Here is a 20,795-nt window from a genome sequence, read left to right as displayed (position 1 = left end):
GACTCTTAACTGCCCTCTGAACTGGCTCAGTTGTAACAAACTGCTACGAAGAACATTGCAGCGGTTCAAGAAGGCGGCTCACCACCACCTTCTCAAAGCCAATTAGGGGTGGGCAATAAATGCCGGCCTTGCCAGTGACGCCCACATCCCAGGAATTAATTTTTAAAAAATCTGGATTGAATCTATGTTTACTGTTGAGGTGGCATGTGATTGCGTCAGGCAGTATTGGTCTGTCGCAGATCAAAATCTGTACATTGTGATCGATTAGTTAAACAATAGTAAAGCAAATTCTGTATCTTGACGATGTTTGCTCAGGATTCAATCCCGAGTTTCGTGTAGATGTAACTAGTTCTAATTGGTTGATGTAACTAGTTCTAATTGGTTATCACTCTGGTCACTTCTGTTGGTGCCAAAAAGGAGGAATCAAATAAGTCTTGAATGACTTCACCAATCTTTATCGAAGTGCTGCAGTCAACTTGCCTAAAGGGTAAGGCTCCTTACTTTCTTAGGCTGTGTCAGGTCTAAGGCAACCAAAGGGACCATTGAAAATTTGAGAAAATAAACCCGAGCCAGGGAATTTGATTATTTTTATTCTTTTATGAGATGTGGACGTCGCTGGCATTGCCAGCATTTATTGCCCATCCTAATTACCCTTTGATGCAACTGGTGTCTCGCTGGGCCATTTCAGAGGGGCAGTTAAGAGTCAACCACATTGCTGTGGGTCTGGAGTCACATATAGGCCAGACAGGGTAAGGGCGGCAGATTTCCTTCCCTAAAGAGCATTAGTGAACCAGATGGGTTTTTACAACAATCCGGTAGTTTCACGGTTGCCATTACTGACGCTAGCTTTATATTCCAGATTTATTGCTGTCATATTGTTAGCATTGTATTGTAATGACTGACCTTATGTGGATCTGATCAGAACTGAGAGTAGTCGGTAGTGATGGGTGACGTAGCTCATGCTGCATTACAAAGTAACGGGAGGTGTGTGTTCCTTGTAACCACATATGATGGGTTTCAATCTCATCAAAGCAAATTATTATTTAAATGGAGAGAAACTACAAAATGCTGCGTACAGAGGCACCTGGGGGTCCTTGTGCATGAAACACAAAAAGTGAGTATGCAGGTACAGCAAGTAATCAGGAAGGCAAATGGAATGTTGGCCTTTATTGCAAGGGGGATAGAGTATAAAAGCAGAGAAGTCCTGCTACAACTGTACAGGATATTGTGAGGCCACACCTGGAGTACTGCGTACAGTTTTGGTCTCCGTATTTAAGGAAGGATATACTTGTATTGGAGGCAGTACAGAGAAGGTTCACTCGGTTGATTCCAGAGATGAGGGGGTTGACTTATGAAGAAAGGATGAGCAGGTTGGGCCTATACTCATTGGAATTCAGAAGAGTAAGAGGTGATCTTATTGAAACATATAAGATACTGAGGGGGCTTGACAGGGTAGATGCAGAGGATGATTCCCCTCGTGGGGGAATCTAGAACTAGTGGGCATAGTTTCAGAATAAGGGGTCGCCATTTAAAACAGAAATGAGGAGGAATCTCTTCTGAGAGTTGTGAATCTTTGGAATTCTCTATCCCAGAGAACTGTGGAGGCTGGGTCATTGAGTATATTGAAGACAGAGATCGCTAGATTTTTTGATATCAAGGAAATCAAGGGAGCTGGGTCATTGAACATATTTAAGGTGGAGATAGACAAATATTTGAGCGATAAGGGAGTGAAGGGTTATGGGGAGTGGGCAGGGAAGTGGAGCTGAGCCCAAGATCAGATCAGCCATGAACTTATTAAATGGTGGAGCAGGCTCGAGGGGCCAAATGGCCGACTCCTCCTATTTCTTATGTCTGGGGATGGATTGAATGGAAGAAATGAAAATTGAAAAAGAGTGAATTTACACCACCTGCCTAAAGGTCAGATATAGAAAGACAACGGTACAGACCTGGAGACGGATCAAATAGTTTTGGTTGGGAATGATGTGATGTGGTTGAAAACAAAATGAGAAATACGGGAGAAAATGAGAGCAGAACGGATTGGAACACCTGTGTATGGCACCACACAGGAGTGAAAATATTTCACAGCCTCTGCTCTTTTGGAAAACATTTCTGCTGAGTTTGTGATTTCAGCTGCATTTCTGTGGGGAGATGCTGAAAAAAAAAGCAAGACTTGCATTTATATAGCGCCTTCCACAACCTCAGGATGTCCCAAAGCACTTTACAGTCAATGAAGTACTTTTTGAAGTGTGGTCACTGTTGCAATGAGGGAAACGCAGCAGCCAATTTGCGCACAGCAAGCTCCCATAAACAGTAATGTGATAATGACCCAGATAATCTGTTTTAGTGATGATGTTGACCAGGATACTGGGAATAACTCCCCTGCTCTTCTTCGAAATACAGGTTGAACCTCCCTTATCCAGAACTCCCTTATCCAGAACCACCCTTTGTCCAGAACCATTCCCGGCCATTGGGTGGCGCATGCGCAGAACTCCAACATGAACAAATTGAAGTCCTTCCTCGCTGCTGACTCCCGCAATCGCTGGCCTCCCCCATGATCTCTCTGCCGCACACCCAGCCCTAAGCCAGCCAGCCCCAATATCCCCTTGCTCAGTACCTGTATCATCCAATTTAACGTGGCCACCCTTTGTCCAGAAAAATCCCTTATCCAGAACAGGCCAGGTCCTGAGGGTTCTGGCTGAGGGAGGTTCAACCTGTAGCGCCGTGGGATCTTTTATGTCCATCTGAGAGGGCAGATGGGGCCTCGGTTTAACGTCTCATCTGAAAGGCAGCACCTCTGACAGTGCGGCACTCCCTCCGTACTGCACTGGAGTGTCAACCTAGAATTTTGTGCTCCAAATCCTTGGGACCCACGACCTTCTGACTCGCAGGTGAGAGTGCTGCCCACTGAACCATTGGCTGACCATAGGAGGTTAGCAAATATTTTTCACTCAAAGGATAACTAGAATATTGGAATGCTTTGTCACAGGTGGGTGGCTATTACAGCCTAATGAGTCGCAACGTTTAAGAAGGAATTGGATTAAATACCGTCTGAAAAATATTTAATACAGGGAAAGGTACAAGGAATTGATAGTAGAGTATTTCCACAGCTGCTGCCTGACCTGCTGAATACTTCCAGCATTTGCTGTTTATATTTCAGATTTGTGGCATCCGCAATATTTTTCCTTTTGTATTAGTATTCGAGTAAAAGCTTCAGTTTGGAGCCAGTACAGGCATGGGGGCTCAATGACCATCTGGATTTTCTATAATTACTGTTATGACTAGGGAGAGAGATGCATTTAAGTCTGCCATTTTATATATTTAAATTGCAAGAGCGCTTCAATTATTTTTATGCAAATTTCTGAAGACTACAAGAAATTTCAGATCTGATTATCTTAATCACTGACACTTGTATCGCACCTTTTCAGTGGAGTAAAACGTCTTGAGGCACTTCTCAAAAGGAGGCATAATAGATGTGGAGTAGGGCAGTCGGGGCGGCAGCTGAAGATTTGGTCGAAGAGACGGGTTTTGAGGAGGTTTTTGAAGGTGGGGAGACAAAGGGCACAGAAATAGAAGTCCGGGTAATCAAGTGTCTTGATGGAAGGGTTGCTCTCGACAGCTTAGTGGATGGCCGCACAAAACTCTAGACCCAAAAGAGCGGAGGCTGAGAGCTGGGACATAGTTTGTCATTTGTAGGGACAGTCAATATCATCGAATGATAGAAATTTACGGGAACAGAAGGAGGCCATTCGACCCATCGTGTCTGTGCTGGCCAAAAAAAAGCTACCCAACCTAATCCCACTTTCCAGCTCTGGGTCCGTAGCCCTGTAGGTTACACCGCTTCAAGTGCACATCCAGGTACTATTTAAATGCGACGAGTGTTTCTGCCTCTACCACCCTTTCAGGCCGTGAGTTCCAGACCCCCACCACCCTCTGGGTGAAAAAAGTTCTCCTCAACTCCCCTCTAATCCTTCTACCAATTACTTTAAATCTATGCCTCCTGGTTATTAACCTCTCTGCTAAGGGAAATAGATCCTCTATTCACCCTCTAGGCGCCTCAATTTTATACACCTCAAATTAAATCTCCCCGCAGCCTCTATTCCAAAGAAAACAACCCCAGCCTATCCAATCTTTCCTCATAGCTAAAATTCTCCAGCCCGGGCAACATCCTCGTAAATCTCTTCTGTACCCTCTCTAGTGCATCTCTGTCCATTGTATGATTTCGCCACTCAGTTGCCACCTGACACCCGGAATATGCGCATGTGTGCACGCATGTGGTCTTAGTTACGCTGTGGATATGTGGTCGAAAGCTCATAACAGGGTCAAATTATGACCCCAAGGTTGCGAACAGTCTGGTTCAGCCTCAGACAGAAGTTGGGGAGAGGGATGCAGTCAGTCGCTAGTTCCTTTCCTTATCTACTGGAGATAAAGTGTGTGCAAACTTGAGAGGAAAAAAATTATGAAGGCTTGAGGCATGTGAAATAATACAGCACTGAGCTGTAGTACTCGATTTCAGTCATTAGGTGGCATATCTGTTTAACAAGAGTTGAAATGGTCCTGCATGAATGAAATTTAACACAATTCTTTTTACACTACTTCTGCAGTTGGTAGCTTTGTATTCCCCTCCATAGACTTCGGAGAAGATACACTGGGGTATGATTCCACAGGCAGGGATTGTGCCACTGCCCCCGCCCCGTGCTTTGCCCAACTGGCCATTTCTCAGCGTTGAGAGTTGACATGTTATTGCACTGCATGGAGGAGGTCACAATCTGAGCGGAACCCACTGTTGTACTCAACCTTGTCCATGCCCACCAGATCAGTTGTGTGAACGATGGCTAATTTAGCAGGGACACCGATATCAATTGTGTGCCAAAAAGCAGCAGACGCCAGCTCAATCAATAATTTTAAATCTGAGATCGCTAGGTTTTTGGTAGACAAGGGTATAAAAGGATATTGAGGCAAGACAGGTGGATGGAGTTGATAAATAGATCAGCCACGATCTCGTTGAATAGCTGAATGGCCTCCTCCTGTTCCTATGTTACGCCATCATAACAGAGATGAGATAACTCTGCACTGCCCAGCAATCAAACCTCGCCCCTTCCTAGTCTGTGTGGCTCAGCCTACTCACTGCCTTTACCACCTGATCACGGGAGCTTGATCATAGAATCATAGAAATTTATGGCACAGAAGGAGGCCATTTGGCCCTTTGTGCCTGTGCCGGCCGACAGAGCTACCCACCTTAATCCCACTTTCCAGCTCTTGGTCCATAGCCCTGTAGGTTACAGCACTACAAGTGCACATCCAGGTACTTTTTAAATGTGGTGAGGTTTTCTCCCTTTCAGGCAGTGAGTTCCAGACCCCCACCACCCTCTGGGTGAAAAAAGTTCTCCTCAACTCCCCTCTAATCCTTCTACCAATTACTTTAAATCTATGCCCCCTGGTTATTGGCCTCTCTGCTAAAGGAAATATGACCTTCCTATCCACTCTTATCTCGGCCCCTCATAATTTTATACACCTCAATTAAATCTCCCCTCAGCCTCCTCTGTTCCTGATGATTTGTTTTATAATAAAATGCCAGCAAAGATTTGTCCCAGCTGGAGAATTTATGTAGATGATCTTTTCCATCCTATATAAAATGGAGAGGATTAGGTATTCTGGCTATTGACTATGAATGTTCAAAACTTTTAACATATATCCAATATGACTCTCAGCTCCTGTATCCAGGTATCCAGGGTGAGCCTGTTTATCTAGGTCTGGGTACTTTTTGTTCATGGTTGTCATAAAAATTCTCACTCTAGCACGAAATGTGTTGCATTTTGCTTTAATGAAAAAACATTCAAAGTTCTAATTTAACAGTATTTTAGAGAGGAAATGGCCAGATAATGTCAGTCATCATCAGAATGACCACATGCCACTGTATGTTTTACACCTTTCTGTTGTCTCTTTCCCCCCACTTTTAGGATGCTCAATGGATTGCGATGAACAGCTCCCTCAAGTGCTATAATCTGAGTGACATCTTCCTGCTCTTGAAAAGTTCTGACTTTGTCACTCATGACTTGACTCAGCCGTATGTACTTGAATCTTTAATATTTACACCGTCAGAATTATTTCGTTTTATTGTGCCAGTCGAATATGGGTTATTTTTTCCTGGCCAATTTATTTCCCCCCCCCCCCCCCCCCCCCTTGAAAGGGTTAACTTCTTACATTCTGATACTGTAATTTTTTTATTTGTTCTTGGGATTTGGGCGTCGTTAGTAAGGCCAGCATTTATTGACCATCCCTAATTGCCCCTCGAGAAGGTGGTGGTGAGCCGCCATTTCAGAGGGCAGTTAAGAGTCAACCACATTGCTGTGGGTCTGGAGTCACATATCGGCCAGACCCGGGTAAGTGCGGCAGATTTCCTTCCCTGAAGGACATTAGTGAACCAGATGGGTTTTAACGACAATCTGATAGCTTCACGGTCACCATTACTGATGCCAGCTTTTTTAATTCCAGATTTGTTTATTAACTGAATTTAAATTCCCCAGCTGCCTTGGTGGGATTTGATTTCGTGTCTCCAGAACATTAGTACAGGCCTGTGGATTATTAGTCCAGTGACATAACCACTTTGCAACCGTACCCAATGTTACCTTGCCCAAGCAACCTTACATTTATACAGTGCCTTTACTGTAGTAAAATGTTCCAAGGTGTTTCACCAGAGTAGTTATCACAAACAAAATTTTACGCCGAGCCACGTGAGATGTTGGGGTAGGTCAAAGAGGTCGGTTTTTAAGAAGCGTCGTCAAGGGGGCTTGAACAGTACGTGTTAATCGGCTATTTGAATGCAGAAGCATCACAGCCATGTCCAATTCATCACTGACCCGTGTGGCGGAGCTGCCTTAGCCCAGCAGAGGTCAGAAAACATGGCAGGCTTTATCTCCCGCAGCAATATTCGTATCAATCACTGGGGCTTTTCTGAATCCCAGGTCATAAACAAACAAATCACCTCTTCAACTGGGTCTGGGATTTGGCACCATCTCATGTAATTTGTACATTGTCAACTAGTATTTCAATTTAATTGGCGTGTTTAATGTAATCTTTTTTTTTCCTCCGGATTAATTAGCAGAAATGTTTGTTACAGCAGTATTCAGAGTTGTTTTGCTCTCATTGTTCATCCTTCCAAAATACTTTCCAATTAGTTGTAAAAGTCATTACTGCTTTTAAATTACTTGTTTTATGTCACTATTTTGGACTCCATTGATATTTGGGCCACGATGCTGATATGAAGGACATAAAAACTGTGGCCCACTGCCAAAAAAAATACCCTCTGAAATCATTGCTATTTTTGAACTAGCAAAAAGACAAAAAAGAATGACTTGCAATTATATCGCGCTTTTCACAACCACCAGACGTCCCAAAGCACTTTACAGCCAATGAAGTACTTTTTGAAGTGGTAGACATTGTTGTAATGTAGGAAACACGGCAGCTAATTTGTGCACAGCAAGCTCCCACAAACAGCAAGTGATAATGACCAGATAATCTATTTTAGTGATGTTGATTGAGGGATAAATATTGACCCAGGACGCCGGGGATAACTCCCCTGCTCTTCTTCGAAATAGTGCCATGGGATCTTTAATATCCAACTAAAAGAGCAGACGTTTAACATCTCATCCGAAAGACGGCACCTCCGACAATGCAGCACTCCCTCAGCACCGCACTGGAGTGTTGGCCTAGATTTTTGTGCTCAATTCCCTGGAGTGGGACTTGAACCCACAATCTTCTGACTCAGAGGCGAGAGTGGTACCCACTGAGTCACCAAAAAAAAAACTTAGTCCACATTATTTTTTTTTTGGTCATCCATATTAATGGGACAGTTCAAACAAGACAAATGGCATTACAGGAGGTGGTATTCAACAAATTAATTGTAGATTACATAGGATCTACGACACAGAAATATGTCATACAGCGCCACCAGTCCATGCCGGCGTTTATGCTCCACTCGCGCCTCCTCCTGTCTTTCCTCATCCAGATCTATCATCATATCCCCCTATTTCCTTCTCCCTCATATGCTTGTGTAGCCTCCCCTTAAATGCATGAATGCTATTCGTTTCAACCACTCCCTGTGGTAGCGAGTTCCACATTCTCACCACTGTTTGGGTAAAGAAGTTTCTTCGGAATTCCCTAGATGACGACCTCTCAGGAACAATAGCTGTAGCCACGAGACATTTACCTCTTAAACCTATTGTTAACGAGAGGCTTTTTAGTTTCTGGAGCTTATCAATTTGACTGTTCTCCTGAGCCAAATGGTTATCAAACCTGTTTAATGTTTGATTATTTTCACCCAGATTTCTTCACTGTACCGATGACTCACCAGACCCCAAAGTAGATACTCAAGTAAGTCAGTTTGTAGCCTCATATCTCTTGGGTTTGCTGCATAGGTTTATGGAGGCATATCTATGGTTAGCATAGTCGTCAAATATCAGATTTCTGAACTGCATCATCTATTGCTTGATATTGTTTGATATGGTTCACCCATTTGAAAATGATACTTTTGACCCAAATTTTGCGTTTAAAAAAAATAATGGCGAGGCTATCGGTGCTCACCATCACCGAAGTGTGAATAGAACAGCAACTTCTGGCGGCTGCACATGCGCAGTTACACCCGGAAATCAAGAAGTTGCTGTCCGTGATTCCCTGCCGCTCCAGCAGCCTCGCTATACCAGTATCTCACTGAGACTCGGCACTGAACGGTGTAAAGTTGCTATATTTGCGTGGTAGATACCCACTAAACATGCTTTTAAAAAAAAAAAAAAAAGCTGGGGCTTGTCCATTCAAGTGTGAGTAAAATTTTAACGCCATGCTTGGTCTTAATTACTACCAAACAACCTCTCTGGCACTGAAAATTAAGTTTTACGCATGTGGAGTCTCATTTCTTCGGATTTTAATTATTGGTGAAGGTTTCAAATCATTTTTCAAAACTTTTTCTTTTTCTTTTTATCTCTCGTAGTCCCATCTGTCTTTCTTCCTTTTTATTTCGCTTTCTGTACATGGTTTGGCAAATCTTCTAACTCACACTTCCTGGTTCAGACTCTGCGTGGCTCATTAATAGTTCTTCAATCTGAGTGGTTAAGGAGATACACAGTTTCTCGCCCTATTCACGCATCTCCCAGATCCACTGTAGAGGGCGCTGTGCCGACATGGCTTTCTAATGACACAAAGCCCATAAAAAGTCTTTGGGCAAGTGTTGGTTAATCAATGGCTGGCACTGTCCATTCACCACTGACCGGAACATCTGGGCCACTTTTTTATTTTGCAATTTCATCAACCTTTTGAAAATAATTTATGGAATGATCATCACAGCTCTTTGGTTTAAGTGTGGTGAAATGCATGAAAAAAAGAATGAGATACTATTCACCAAGTTTTGCCAGTTGCTTGATGCTCTGTCCAATCTTTCTGCTCCTCCCAACAATTTGTTTTCAAACATCTTGTGTGAATTGAATCCACTATCACGCTCACCAAAAGCTTTAGTGTGTTACTTTTCTCCTCCACTACTTCTCGTGCTGTTTTTTTTGGGGGGGATGATTGGTATTCTTGATCTTTCCCTGTAATCGTTATTCCCTTCTCCTTTGTCTGCTTGACACACCTACAGAAGGCATACAGCCTAACTCCAGGCAGCCACCAGTGGCCCCTGTGGCTGGTAACTTGGCAATACAAGAAGCCTCTAACTTGTGACTTAAACCTTCCCCAGCTACAATATACTGCGCTTCAGAGTTTTTGCTGACAATATCTTTTATAAAAAAAAATAAAAAAAAAATGCATTCACGGGAAGTGGGCGCCGCTGGCAAGGCCGGCGTTTATTGCCCATCCCTAATTGCCCCTTGAGAAGGTGGTGGTGAGCCGCCTTCTTGAACCGCTGCAGTCCGTGTGGTGAAGGTGCTCCCACAGTGCTGTTAGGGAGGGAGTTCCAGGATTGTGACCCAGCGACGATGAAGGAACGGCCGATATATTTCCAAGTCGGGATGGTGTGTGACTGGGAGGGGAACGTGGAGGTGGTGGTGTTCCCATGCGCCTGCTGCCCTTGTCCTTCTAGGTGGTAGAGGTCATGGGTTTGGGAGTTGCCGTCGAAGACTTGTCTAAGTCAAAATCTGTATACATATATATTTGTGTAAAACTGTTAAAAGTCTTGCAACGGTGCGCACTTCCTGGTGTCACTCTTGCGTCCTGTATCATTTTGACACGGTCGTGTTTTCTCACACCTGGATAATATCTAGAAATATTTTTACACTGCAAAGAGCTTTCTGCACCTGCCATTGCCAACCTTGAAGGTCTTTCAACCGGTGCACCGTGAGACGGCATTAACCAGCACCATGGCAAATGGGACATACTATTCCAAGCCTCAGGCCACAGCCTCTTGCTCCATCGTTCATCCCCAGGGATTGATTACTCCAGGGCTTGCCTGCTCATTGCCGCGGCTTTGTCCCTCTCCTGATCCCGCTACTGGCCCACTCCCACTCCTACTCCGGTCTGTTGCTGCCACATCTCCCTCACTGCGGCTCTCATCTGGTCCCAGTCCCATTCTCTGCCCTTGGTTGCCCTCCCACCCTTGTTCAGCCCTCGCTGTCTTCACTGACAAAGTAGCAATTTATCTTTGAAACACACGAGGTGAAAAGAGAGGGAGCGTGATCGCTTGGGGAGAGGGAGATCATGGTGGGGAAAGGGAGAGAGAGAGAGAGAGAGTAAAAACGGGGTTAAGAATAGATAAAAGATAAATTACAGGTGCGGTAGAGAGATCGGGGTTGGATGACCACCCAATATCCAGTGCACCCTCATCCCCAAACCATCTCAATTACTGTCCGATCCCATCAACAGACTGCAATTTTCCTATACGCCTGTATCGACCTCCAGCGCTGTCTTACACTCTCTCATTCTGTGAGCACTCATTCACCTCTCTGATCACCTCCTGCCCCAAGCACTGAAAGTTTCCCGCTGCTGCCACAATTTTGGTCACCTTACTTAAGGAAGGATATACTAGCTTTGGAGGGGGTACAGAGACGATTCACTCGGCTGATTCCGGAGATGAGGGGGTTACCTTATGATGATAGATTGAGTAGACTGGGTCTTTACTCGTTGGAGTTCAGAAGGATGAGGGGTGATCTTATAGAAACATTTAAAATAATGAAAGGGATAGACAAGATAGAGGCGGAGAGGTTGTTTCCACTGGTCGGGGAGACTAGAACTAGGGGGCACAGCCTCAAAATACGGGGGAGCCAATTTAAAACCGAGTTGAGAAGGAATTCCCAGAGGGTTGTGAATCTGTGGAATGCCCAAGGAAGCAGTTGAGGCTAGCTCATTGAATGTATTCAAGTCACAGATAGATAGATTTTTAACCAATAAGGGAATTAAGGGTTACGGGGAGCGGGCGGGTAAGTGGAGCTGAGTCCACGGCCAGATCAGCCATGATCTTGTTGAATGGCGGAGCAGGCTCGAGGGGCTAGATGGCCTACTCCTGTTCCTAATTCTTATGTTCTTATGTTCTCCCACTGCTTTTTGCGTTTTGCTATTCCTGCTCAAAGCACCAATCTACATTTCCTGCCCCCCCCCCCCCCCCCCCGTTCCCTTACCATCTTCTCCAGCTTTCAACTAAATGTTGTTGTCCTTCCTGCCACTTGCTATACACTCCCATATTCTACCACATGCAGCACCTATTTCTCCTTTTCCACAAGCTCTGTCCCATCATCTTTTGCTCTTGCTGCTCTCTGTACCACAGTACTTACCCCTCATTATAAATGGTCGGCCATTTAGGACTGAGATGAAGAGAAACTTCTTCACTCAGAGGGTGAATCTTTGGAATTCTCTACCCCAGAGGGCTGTGGAGGCTGGGTCATTGAATATATTCAAGACGGAGATTGGTAGATTTTTGGATATTAAGGGAATCAAGGGATATGGGGACGATGCAGGCAAGTGGAGTTGAGGTTGAAGATCAGGCATGATCTTATTGAATGGCAGAGCAGGCTCGAGGGGCCGAATGGCCTACTCCTGCTCCTGATTCTTATGTTCTTTAGTACCTTAGTATTCCAACCCAACAGCATATTCCTTCCCCTCCTCCCCCCCCCCACCCCCCCCAACCCCGTCTCCCAAATACAACACCACCAACCCAGTTTTATCAAACAGAGTTCTCTGGCACAGCGCAAATATTGCCGCAGGAGATCTGTTAGTAAATTTAAATATATTTCAACCCCAGAATATCTTGTTCATCATCTGCTTTCAACTTGAAAAGTTCTCCATCAACAGCATTAGCTTTATTTTTTTTTTGTTGCTTTTAAGCCTTTTATCTATCAATTTCCTTATTCTACAATTCTTTGCCCTTGTGTTAATCAGGGAAGAGGAGCTTGTCAGAAGCTGTCTGTAAATTCAAGTGCATAATTACTGCCTGTTCCTTTCTACCGTCTCTAATATTTTTCAGCAATGTAGGCACGATAAGTCTGACCGTGTATGGATCTTTTTTGGCTGATCACTTGTAAAATTTGAAAATTCAACTTTTAAACCAGGTCAAGTGGATTTTTATGGTAATTAAAACCGATTTATTAAAATTCACAGTGAATTGAATAATTTTCTCCCTAGAAAATCTTTGCACCTTAGATTTAATGAAATACGCCAGACTTATTGATCATCTAATTGGTGTCAGGATTCCAGATAGCTTGAAGTACAGATGCTCAGTTTCAAAATAAGTTTACTTTTTGAGTTGAGAAGTTTGCAGTAAACTGGCTGTTGGAGTTGTTTAATGCACCTGTGGGTATTTTTACAGGTCTTGCTTGTTTAAGTCCAGTATTTATGATGCCTGCTCTTTCATAAAACCATTGTTATGCTTCTAGAGCTCCGTTTGTGTGTGATTTTTCTGAAGTGACTTTAGACTGCATCGTGCTCATTTAGCAATGTGACTAATCAAGATTTCTCTTTAGCTTGTTCTCAGGAAATGGTGTGAATTAATTCCTGGAGGGGAGTTCAGATGCTTTGTCAAAGAAAATAAACTGATAGGTACTGTGCTTAAAAAAAAATTATTTCAGCTGTTTTAAGTTTAAAAAAAAAAATCGACGCTTGCTAAGAAATTTTCTGTCCATTGTGTCTGGCAGGGATTGCACAGAGAGACCACACGCAGTACTACGACCATGTCTGTAATCAAGAAGCCAATATTCTTAGTTCCATCATTGATTTCTTTAGAAATCAAATACAGTACAAGTTCCTGGATGAGGATTGTAAGTATCTTTTATCTCGCTTTATAAAAAAAAAAAAATCGGCAAGCTTGTAAGCAATGTTCCCTTTAATTTTTTGTTCGGTTCGCGGCCCCTTTAAGAGGCTGCGCAGTCCATTCAAAATAACTCACGTGCTCGCTGTTTCCTATTTAAAAGCCGGTGAGAGGGCTGAGCGGGAGCTGCAGAGCACTGTGTGACCACGCGGCCCAAGGGGAATATTACTTTTACGGACTATTTGCATATACAGTACCTAGACTGACGACAACAACTTATATTTATATAGCACCCAACATCACAAGGTGCTTCACAGGAGTATTATGAGACGAAAAAATTTGACACCGAGCCGCATAAGGAGAAGTTAGGGCAGGTGACCAAAAGCTTGATCAAAAAGGTAGGTTTTACGAGGCATCTCAAAGGAGGAAAGAGAGGTGGAGAGGTTTAGGGAGGGAGTTCCAGAGCTTGGGGGCCCAGGCAACTGAAGGCACGGTCACCAATGGTTGAGCGATTTATAATCAGGGATGCTCAAGAGGGCAGAATTCGAGGAGCGCAGACATCTCGGGGGTGGGGGGGGGGGTTGTGGAGCTGGAGGAGATTACAGAGACAGGGAGGGGGCGAGGCCATGGAGGGATTTGAAAACAAGGATGAGAATTTTGATATTGAGGCGTTGCTTAACCGGGAGCCAATGTAGGTCAGCGAGCACAGGGGGTGGTAGATGAGCGGGACGTGGTGCGAGTTAGGACACGGGCAGCCAAGTTTTGGATCACCTCTAGATTACTTAGGGTAGAATGTGGAGTGCGTTGGAATAGTCAAGTCTAGAGGTAACAAAGGTATAGATGAGGGTTTCAGCGGCGGATGAGCTGAGGCAGGGGCAGAGACGCAAGATGTACTAGCACCTGATTTAATTCCCTCAGCATTTCTGGAATCACTTAATTTACAGTTGCTGCCACTACCATTATCTATATTTTTAAAATCTCCATTTACTCTTACGGAACCCGTTTAAGCTTTAAATATGATCTTTTTCAAACACGCATGCTGTCTAATCCTGCTAGATATATACTGATAGATATGTCAGCAACAGACTCCTCAAACATATTAAGCCAGTGTAGTCACTGAAATCTCAATGTGTGCAAACTAAACTTCCCGTGGAGCTGAAGTTCAAATAATTTATCAACATTTTCTGAATCCAAGATATGTTAAATTATTTTATAATGTGTAGGACTTCAAAATACTGAATGGGGAAAATAAATTTTGAAATACAAAAATGTGTTTATCTTGTGTTTAATCTAATCTGAATCTTTTTAACTGCTACATTGAACTTTTACTGTATGATTCCCATCTAATAGTTGGAAAGTGCAAGAAAAAATATTCTATGTAATTTGTTTATTTAATGTACTGGCAATAAATAACTTTTTCACATGGAATAACAGAAGTCGTCTCACACAATAACAATAACTTGTATTTATTTAGCGCCTTTAACTTAATAAAACATCCCAATGTGCTTCACGGGAGCGTTATAAGACAAAATTTGACACCGAGCTGTACAAGTAGAAATTAGGGCAGATGACCAAAAGCTTGGTCAAAGAGATAGTTTTAAGGAGCGTCTCAAAGGAGGAGAGAGAGGCGGCGAGGTTCAGGGAGGGAGTTCCAGAGCTTGGGGCCTTGGCAGCTGAAGACATGGCCCTCAGTGGTGGAGTGATTAAAATCGGGGATGCTCAAAAGGCCAGAATAGGCGGAGTGCAGATGTCTAGGGGGATTATTGGGCTGGAGGAGGTTATAGAGATAAGGAGGAGCAAGGCCACGGAGGGATTTGAAAACGAGGATGAGAATTTTACAATCTAGGCTTTGCTCAATTGGGAGTCAATGTAGGCCACCAAGCAGAGGGGTGATGGGTGAGCGGGACTTGGTGCGAGGTAGCTCACGACAGCACAGTTTTGGATCACCTCTAGTTTATGGAGGGTAGAACTAAGGAGGCCGGCCAGGAGAGCATTGGAATAGAGGTCAAGTCCAGAAGTCAAAAATACATGGATGAGTGTTTCAGCAGCAGATAAGTTGAGGTAAAGGCAGAGACAGGCGATACTACAAAAATGGAAATACAGTCAAATGATTGCCCCGCAGTATTTGAGCTAATGTGCTCTGGGCATTCACAGTCATCATCATCATCATCATAGGCAGCTCCTCGGAATCGAGGAAGACTTGCTTCCACTCTTAACATGAGTTCTTAGGTGGCTGAACAGTCCAATACGAGAACCACTGTCCCTGTCACAGGTGGGACAGACAGTGGTTGAAGGAAAGGGTGGGTGGGGAGTCCGGTTTTTCGCACGTTCCTTCCGCTGCTTGCGCTTGCTTTCTGCCTGCTCTCGACGACGATCCTCGTGGAGCTCAGCGCCCTCCCGGATGCACTTCCTCCACTTTGGGCGGTCTTTGGCCAGGGACTCCCAGATGTCGGTGGGGATGTTGCACTTTATCAGCGAGGCTTTGAGGGTGTCCTTGTAACGTTTCCGCTGCCCACCTTTGGCTCGTTTGCCGTGAAGGAGTTCCAAGTAGAGCGCTTGCATTGGCAGTCTTGTGTCAGGCATGTGAACCATGTGGCCTGCCCAGCGGAGCTGATAGTGTGGTCAGTGCTTCAATGCTGGGGATGTTGGCCTGGTCGAGGACACTGATGTTGGTGCGCCTGTCCTCCCAGGGGATTTGTCGGATCTTGCGGAGACATCGTTGGTGGTATTTCCCCAGTGAGTTGAGGTGTCTGCTGTACATGTCCACGTCTCTGAGCCATACAGGAGGGCAGGTATCACTACAGCCCTGTAGACCATGAGCTTGGTGACAGTTTAGAGGGTCTGGTCTTCAAACACTCTTTCTCAGGCGGCCGAAGGCTGCACTGGCACACTGGAGGCGCTGTTGGTTCTCATCGTCAATGCCTGCTCTTGTTGATGGGAGGCTCCCGAGACAGGGAAAGTGGTCGACGTTGTCCAGGGCCACGCCATGGATCTTGATGACTGGGGGGCGGTGCTGTGCGGCGAGGACAGGCTGGTGGAGGACCTTTGTCCTACTGATGTTTAGCGTAAGGCCCATGCTTTCGTACGCCGCAGTCAATACGTTGACTAAGTCCTGGAGTTCAGCCTCTGTGTGCGCAGACGCAGGCGTCGTCCGCATACGGTAGCTGAATGACAGAGGTTGGGGTGGTTTTGGATCTGGCTTGGAGACGGCAAAGGTTGAACAGATTCCCACTGGTTCTGTAGTTTAATTCCACTCCGGCGGGGAGCTTGTCGACTGTGAGGTGGAGCGTGGCAACGAGGAAGATTGAGAAGAGGATTGGAGCGATGATGCAGCCCTGTTTGACCCCGGTCCAGATATGGATTGGGTCTTTGATGGATCCGTTGGTAAGGATCACGGCCTGCATGTCGTCGTGGAGCAGGTGGAGGATGGTGACGTACTTTTGGGGGCATCCGAAACGGAGGAGGACGCTCCATAGACCCTCGCAGTTGACAGTGTCAAAGGCCTTTGTAAGGTCGAAGAAGGCCATGTATAAGGGCTGGCGCTGCTCCCTGCATTTTTCCTGCAGCTGTCGCGCTGCAAAAATCATGTCCGTAGTGCCCTGGAAATCCGCACTGTGACTCCGGGAGGAGCTCCTCGGCCCTCAACCAGGAAACACCAGGCCTGGTTTGATGAGAATAATCAGGAGATTCAAGAGCTAATAGACCGCAAGCGCAGGGCATTTCTGCCTTAAGCAACAACCCAACTCTGGAGCAGCAAAGCAGCATTACAGACTGCTCAAGGCTGAGGTCCAACAAAAAACCCGGGACCCAAAGAACAGGTGGCGGATGGAGAAAGCACAGGAGATACAGCAGTTGGCCGACAGCCATGATGTGCGAGGATTCTTCATCGCAGTCAAAGCCACCTTCGGTCCAAACACCCAAGGCCCCACCCCGCTGCTGACCAAGAATGGGGAAACACTCATCAAGGACACTGAGGCAGTCAGGGCCCGCTGGAAGGAGCACTTCGAAGATCTCCTCAATCAAGACTCTGCCTTTGACTCGAGTGTTCTCGACTCCATTCTGCAGCATGCTACCCGCCACCACCTCAGTGAGACCCCAACACTGCACGAGGTAGAAAAAGCCATAAGACAGCTAAAAAAACAACAAGGCTACAGGAGCGGATGGAATCCCTGTTGAGGCACTGAAGTATGGCGGAGAGACACTGCTGGCGCGAATACATGACCTCATATCTCTCATCTGGAGGGAGGAGAGCATGCCCAGAGATCTTAGAGATGCAGTGATCGTGACCATCTTTAAAAAAGAGGACAAATCCTACTGCGGCAACTACAGAGGAATCCCCCTGCTGTCAGCTACTGGGAAAGTCATTGCATTCACAGTAAAGCTACACTGTTAGCAGCTCACTTGAGGAGAATCAGGTATTGCTGACTGGAGAGAGTAAAACTATTTAGAAATGGAGTATGAGGGGCATTAGAATCATTCTAATAAAAAAATCTTAGTTTGCTTTGGGATAAAAGATTCATTACATTTTTTTTTAACCTTTTACAAAATCCTACTTATTGATTACATTATCATGGTCTTCCCTGACTGGTTAATGTGGCAGGTTGCAGTGGCCAACATCAGTAAAATGTATGGTGAATTTAGAGTTTTACCAGTTAAGTACAGCTGTTGGCCAGGATAAGCCCATACTGAATAACTTGGCACAGATTTAAGGTCTTTGGGTTAAGATGTTCAAGGGCAGTCTTAAAAAATATCGGTGACATTCATTCACTGTTAATGTTGGTGGTCATGTACCATTTTCTGTGGGCCAATAATGCAGTTGTAGCGCCCCGGTTGTTGGGTGGCATTGGCTTTCCTGCTGTTTCTGGTGTCTGTCATCAGATTCTAATTTAAAATCTTAGGTAGCTTGATGTGGGAGACCAATTTACACTTTGTCACAATATATGTATAGGATTAATTAGTATCCATTGGGGATGTAAAAACAAAGTGGAAAGTGCTTTTGAAGTATTGGACTGATTTTACCAGTTGCAGTATTTAGTTTCTGCTATGTGACTGCAAAGAATAGTACTGGACTTCCTCGCTAGACAGACAGTATTGAGTTCCCCTAATATCTTAATTATTATACATTTAACTTATGTTGATACTTGTCTGCAAATAAAGTGGTAATTTAATGCAAGAAAGCTTGCATTGATCTGCAGGAAACTTTAGCATACCTAAAGTTTATATATATATATATATATATATATATGTATCATTATAATTTTCATTGTATTTGCATTTTGTACAGAGAATGATCTGTTCATAAGATGGAGCCAAGTCTTGGCAGTAAATCTGTAAAGCCAGCCAGGCACTTGGTCGCTTGCGCACTAAGGTGTTGAGTCACCACCACATCCGACTGTCAACTAAACTGTTGGTGTATAGAGCAGTCGTTCTCTCATCTCTCCTTTATGGATGTGAGACCTGGGCACCCTACAGGCGACACATCAAATAGTTGGAAGCTTTCCAGATGCGCAGTCTCAGATCTATACTCCACATACGCTGCCAAGACCGGGTGTCAAACCGTGAGGTTCTGGAGAGAGCACAATCAACTAGCATCGAGGTGATGATCATGCGAGCCCAGTTCCGGTGGGCTGGACATGTCAGCCGCATGGATGAGTCAAGGATCCCTGGTCAGCTTCTTCACGGCGAGCTCTGTGAAGGTCGAAGACACCAGGGGCGCCCCTGCAAGCGCTACAAAGATTGTATCAAGGCTAACCTCCAGTACTGTGGCATCCGACCAAAGGACCTCGAGAATACAGCAGCTAATAAAATCCAGTGGTAACCCTCACGAGGGCTGCCTGCCGGACCTTCGAGGAAAGCCGATGTCAACGCCTACGGGACGCTAGAGATAGGCGACATCAGGTGCCAGTACTGTCAGCATCAGGCACATTGAACTTCCCTTGTCCCACGTGCAAGAGACTATGTGCATCCAGAATTGGCCTATACAACCACTTGAAGACACATGCCATTGATTAGCATATCAACGTCTTTGTTGGATACGACAGACTACCAAGAGACAGAATGATTTTTAATAAGATGGAGCCTAGTATTGGCAATGCCTTTACTTGGTATTAAAAGATGGCATTGAAGGAACAATATACCATAATTAAAATCTTATATTATCAAATTCAGTCTTGGATCATTTTATAGCGACGTTATATATTGAGGATAACACTACTCTACTTACCACAGAGGGAGTGCAGTGAAGGTTCACCAGAATGATTCCTGGGATGGCAGGACTGTTGTATGAGGAAAGATTGGGTCAACTAGGCCTGTATTCACTAGAGTTTAGAAGAATGAGAGGGGCTCTCATTGAAACGGGGTTAGATAGACTGGATGTGGGGAGGATGTTTCCCCTAGCTGGGAAGTCTAGAACAAGGGGTCACAGTCTCAGGATACAGGGTAGGAAATTTAGGACTTAGATGAGGAGAAATGTTTTCACTGAGGGTGGTGAACCTGTGGAATTCTCTACCACAGAAGACTGTCAAGGCCAAGTCACTGAATATATTTAAGAGGGAGATAGATAGATTTCTAGACACAAACGGCATCAAGGGGTATGGGGCAAAAGCAGGAATATGGTGTTGAGATAGAGGATCAGCCATGATCATATTGAATGGCGGTGCAGACTCGAGGGGCCGAATGGCCTACTACTGCTATTTTCTATGTTCAGGGAGTCTAGACCATGTGTAGTATTCAGGGGAGGCGAGGTTAAAGGGCGGGGGATAACTGGATTCAGTCCTCATTTTAAAGTCATACATTATGTCCTTATTAGTTACAGTCAAATAGCAAAACGGACAAGTAGTTGGGAAGCAGAGAGATAGTCGTTTGTGGTGTGGGAGTTCCTCTGCAATACGGGCTGAGGAGCTGGGAGATGTGAGATTGAATTGCTCCAGGGCCATTGGTGACCGGGTGTAACTGCTTCCATAGGCCGTACATTAAAGTATCAGATAACAATAAAGTAATCCAGCACAATCTTGATTTGGATCGATCCACTCTGCAAACGAACCACAATCTGTTTATCTGGTACTGTTGCGTTCTCACACATGTATTTTAGGGTATTACCTGTGCTTCAGAAATCTTATCCTTTATACTTTTCTGTTTACAGTTGTGTTTGATGTATACAGAGACAGTCAGGTATGTAATCGCATCTGGAACAATAGCAATGTTGTTTTTTTTTCTCTAGAGGATAATATGCCCCTTGTATTTCACTGTATTTTTGCCCCTTTTTTTGAATTTCCTTCACCAAATCGTGGTCAAGTCGTGATAACCTGTTTGCAGGTCCTCCTCCAGAGGTGTCCTGAAACTTGCCATCGGAGGCCGAGTGGCTTGGTGCAGAAAGGGAAGGGGAGAGAATGGGAGCTGTAGAGATGGAGAAGGTCTCAGATAGGGTAAGGGACTTTGGGTGAAGGGAATAAACAGACCCAGTCCAGGAGAGACAGCATAGAGCCAAGAGGGTGATCTTGGAGATGGGTTACTGAGAAATAGGGCATCTCCGAAATGATTCCCGCTAGTTGGGGAGTTTAGGACTAGGGGGGCAGAG

At 44.8% G+C, this 20,795-nt stretch overlaps 1 protein-coding gene across 1 annotated transcript in view; it reads left to right on the top strand.

The window, feature by feature from the left end:
• Positions 1-20,795, top strand: part of cdc123 (cell division cycle 123 homolog (S. cerevisiae)) — a 52,327-nt gene that overhangs the window by 19,407 nt on the left and 12,125 nt on the right. Inside the window, exons 6-10 of the mRNA XM_070897101.1 lie at positions 5,958-6,064; positions 8,322-8,370; positions 12,936-13,011; positions 13,107-13,229; positions 20,361-20,389. Coding sequence (XP_070753202.1) covers positions 5,958-6,064; positions 8,322-8,370; positions 12,936-13,011; positions 13,107-13,229; positions 20,361-20,389 — 384 coding nt within the window. The remainder of the gene's footprint in view (positions 1-5,957; positions 6,065-8,321; positions 8,371-12,935; positions 13,012-13,106; positions 13,230-20,360; positions 20,390-20,795) is intronic.

The sequence above is a fragment of the Pristiophorus japonicus genome, chromosome 13 (assembly GCF_044704955.1).
Source record: "Pristiophorus japonicus isolate sPriJap1 chromosome 13, sPriJap1.hap1, whole genome shotgun sequence".
NCBI classification, from domain to species: Eukaryota; Metazoa; Chordata; class Chondrichthyes; family Pristiophoridae; genus Pristiophorus; species Pristiophorus japonicus.
This window is presented reverse-complemented; position numbering and strand designations above follow the sequence as displayed.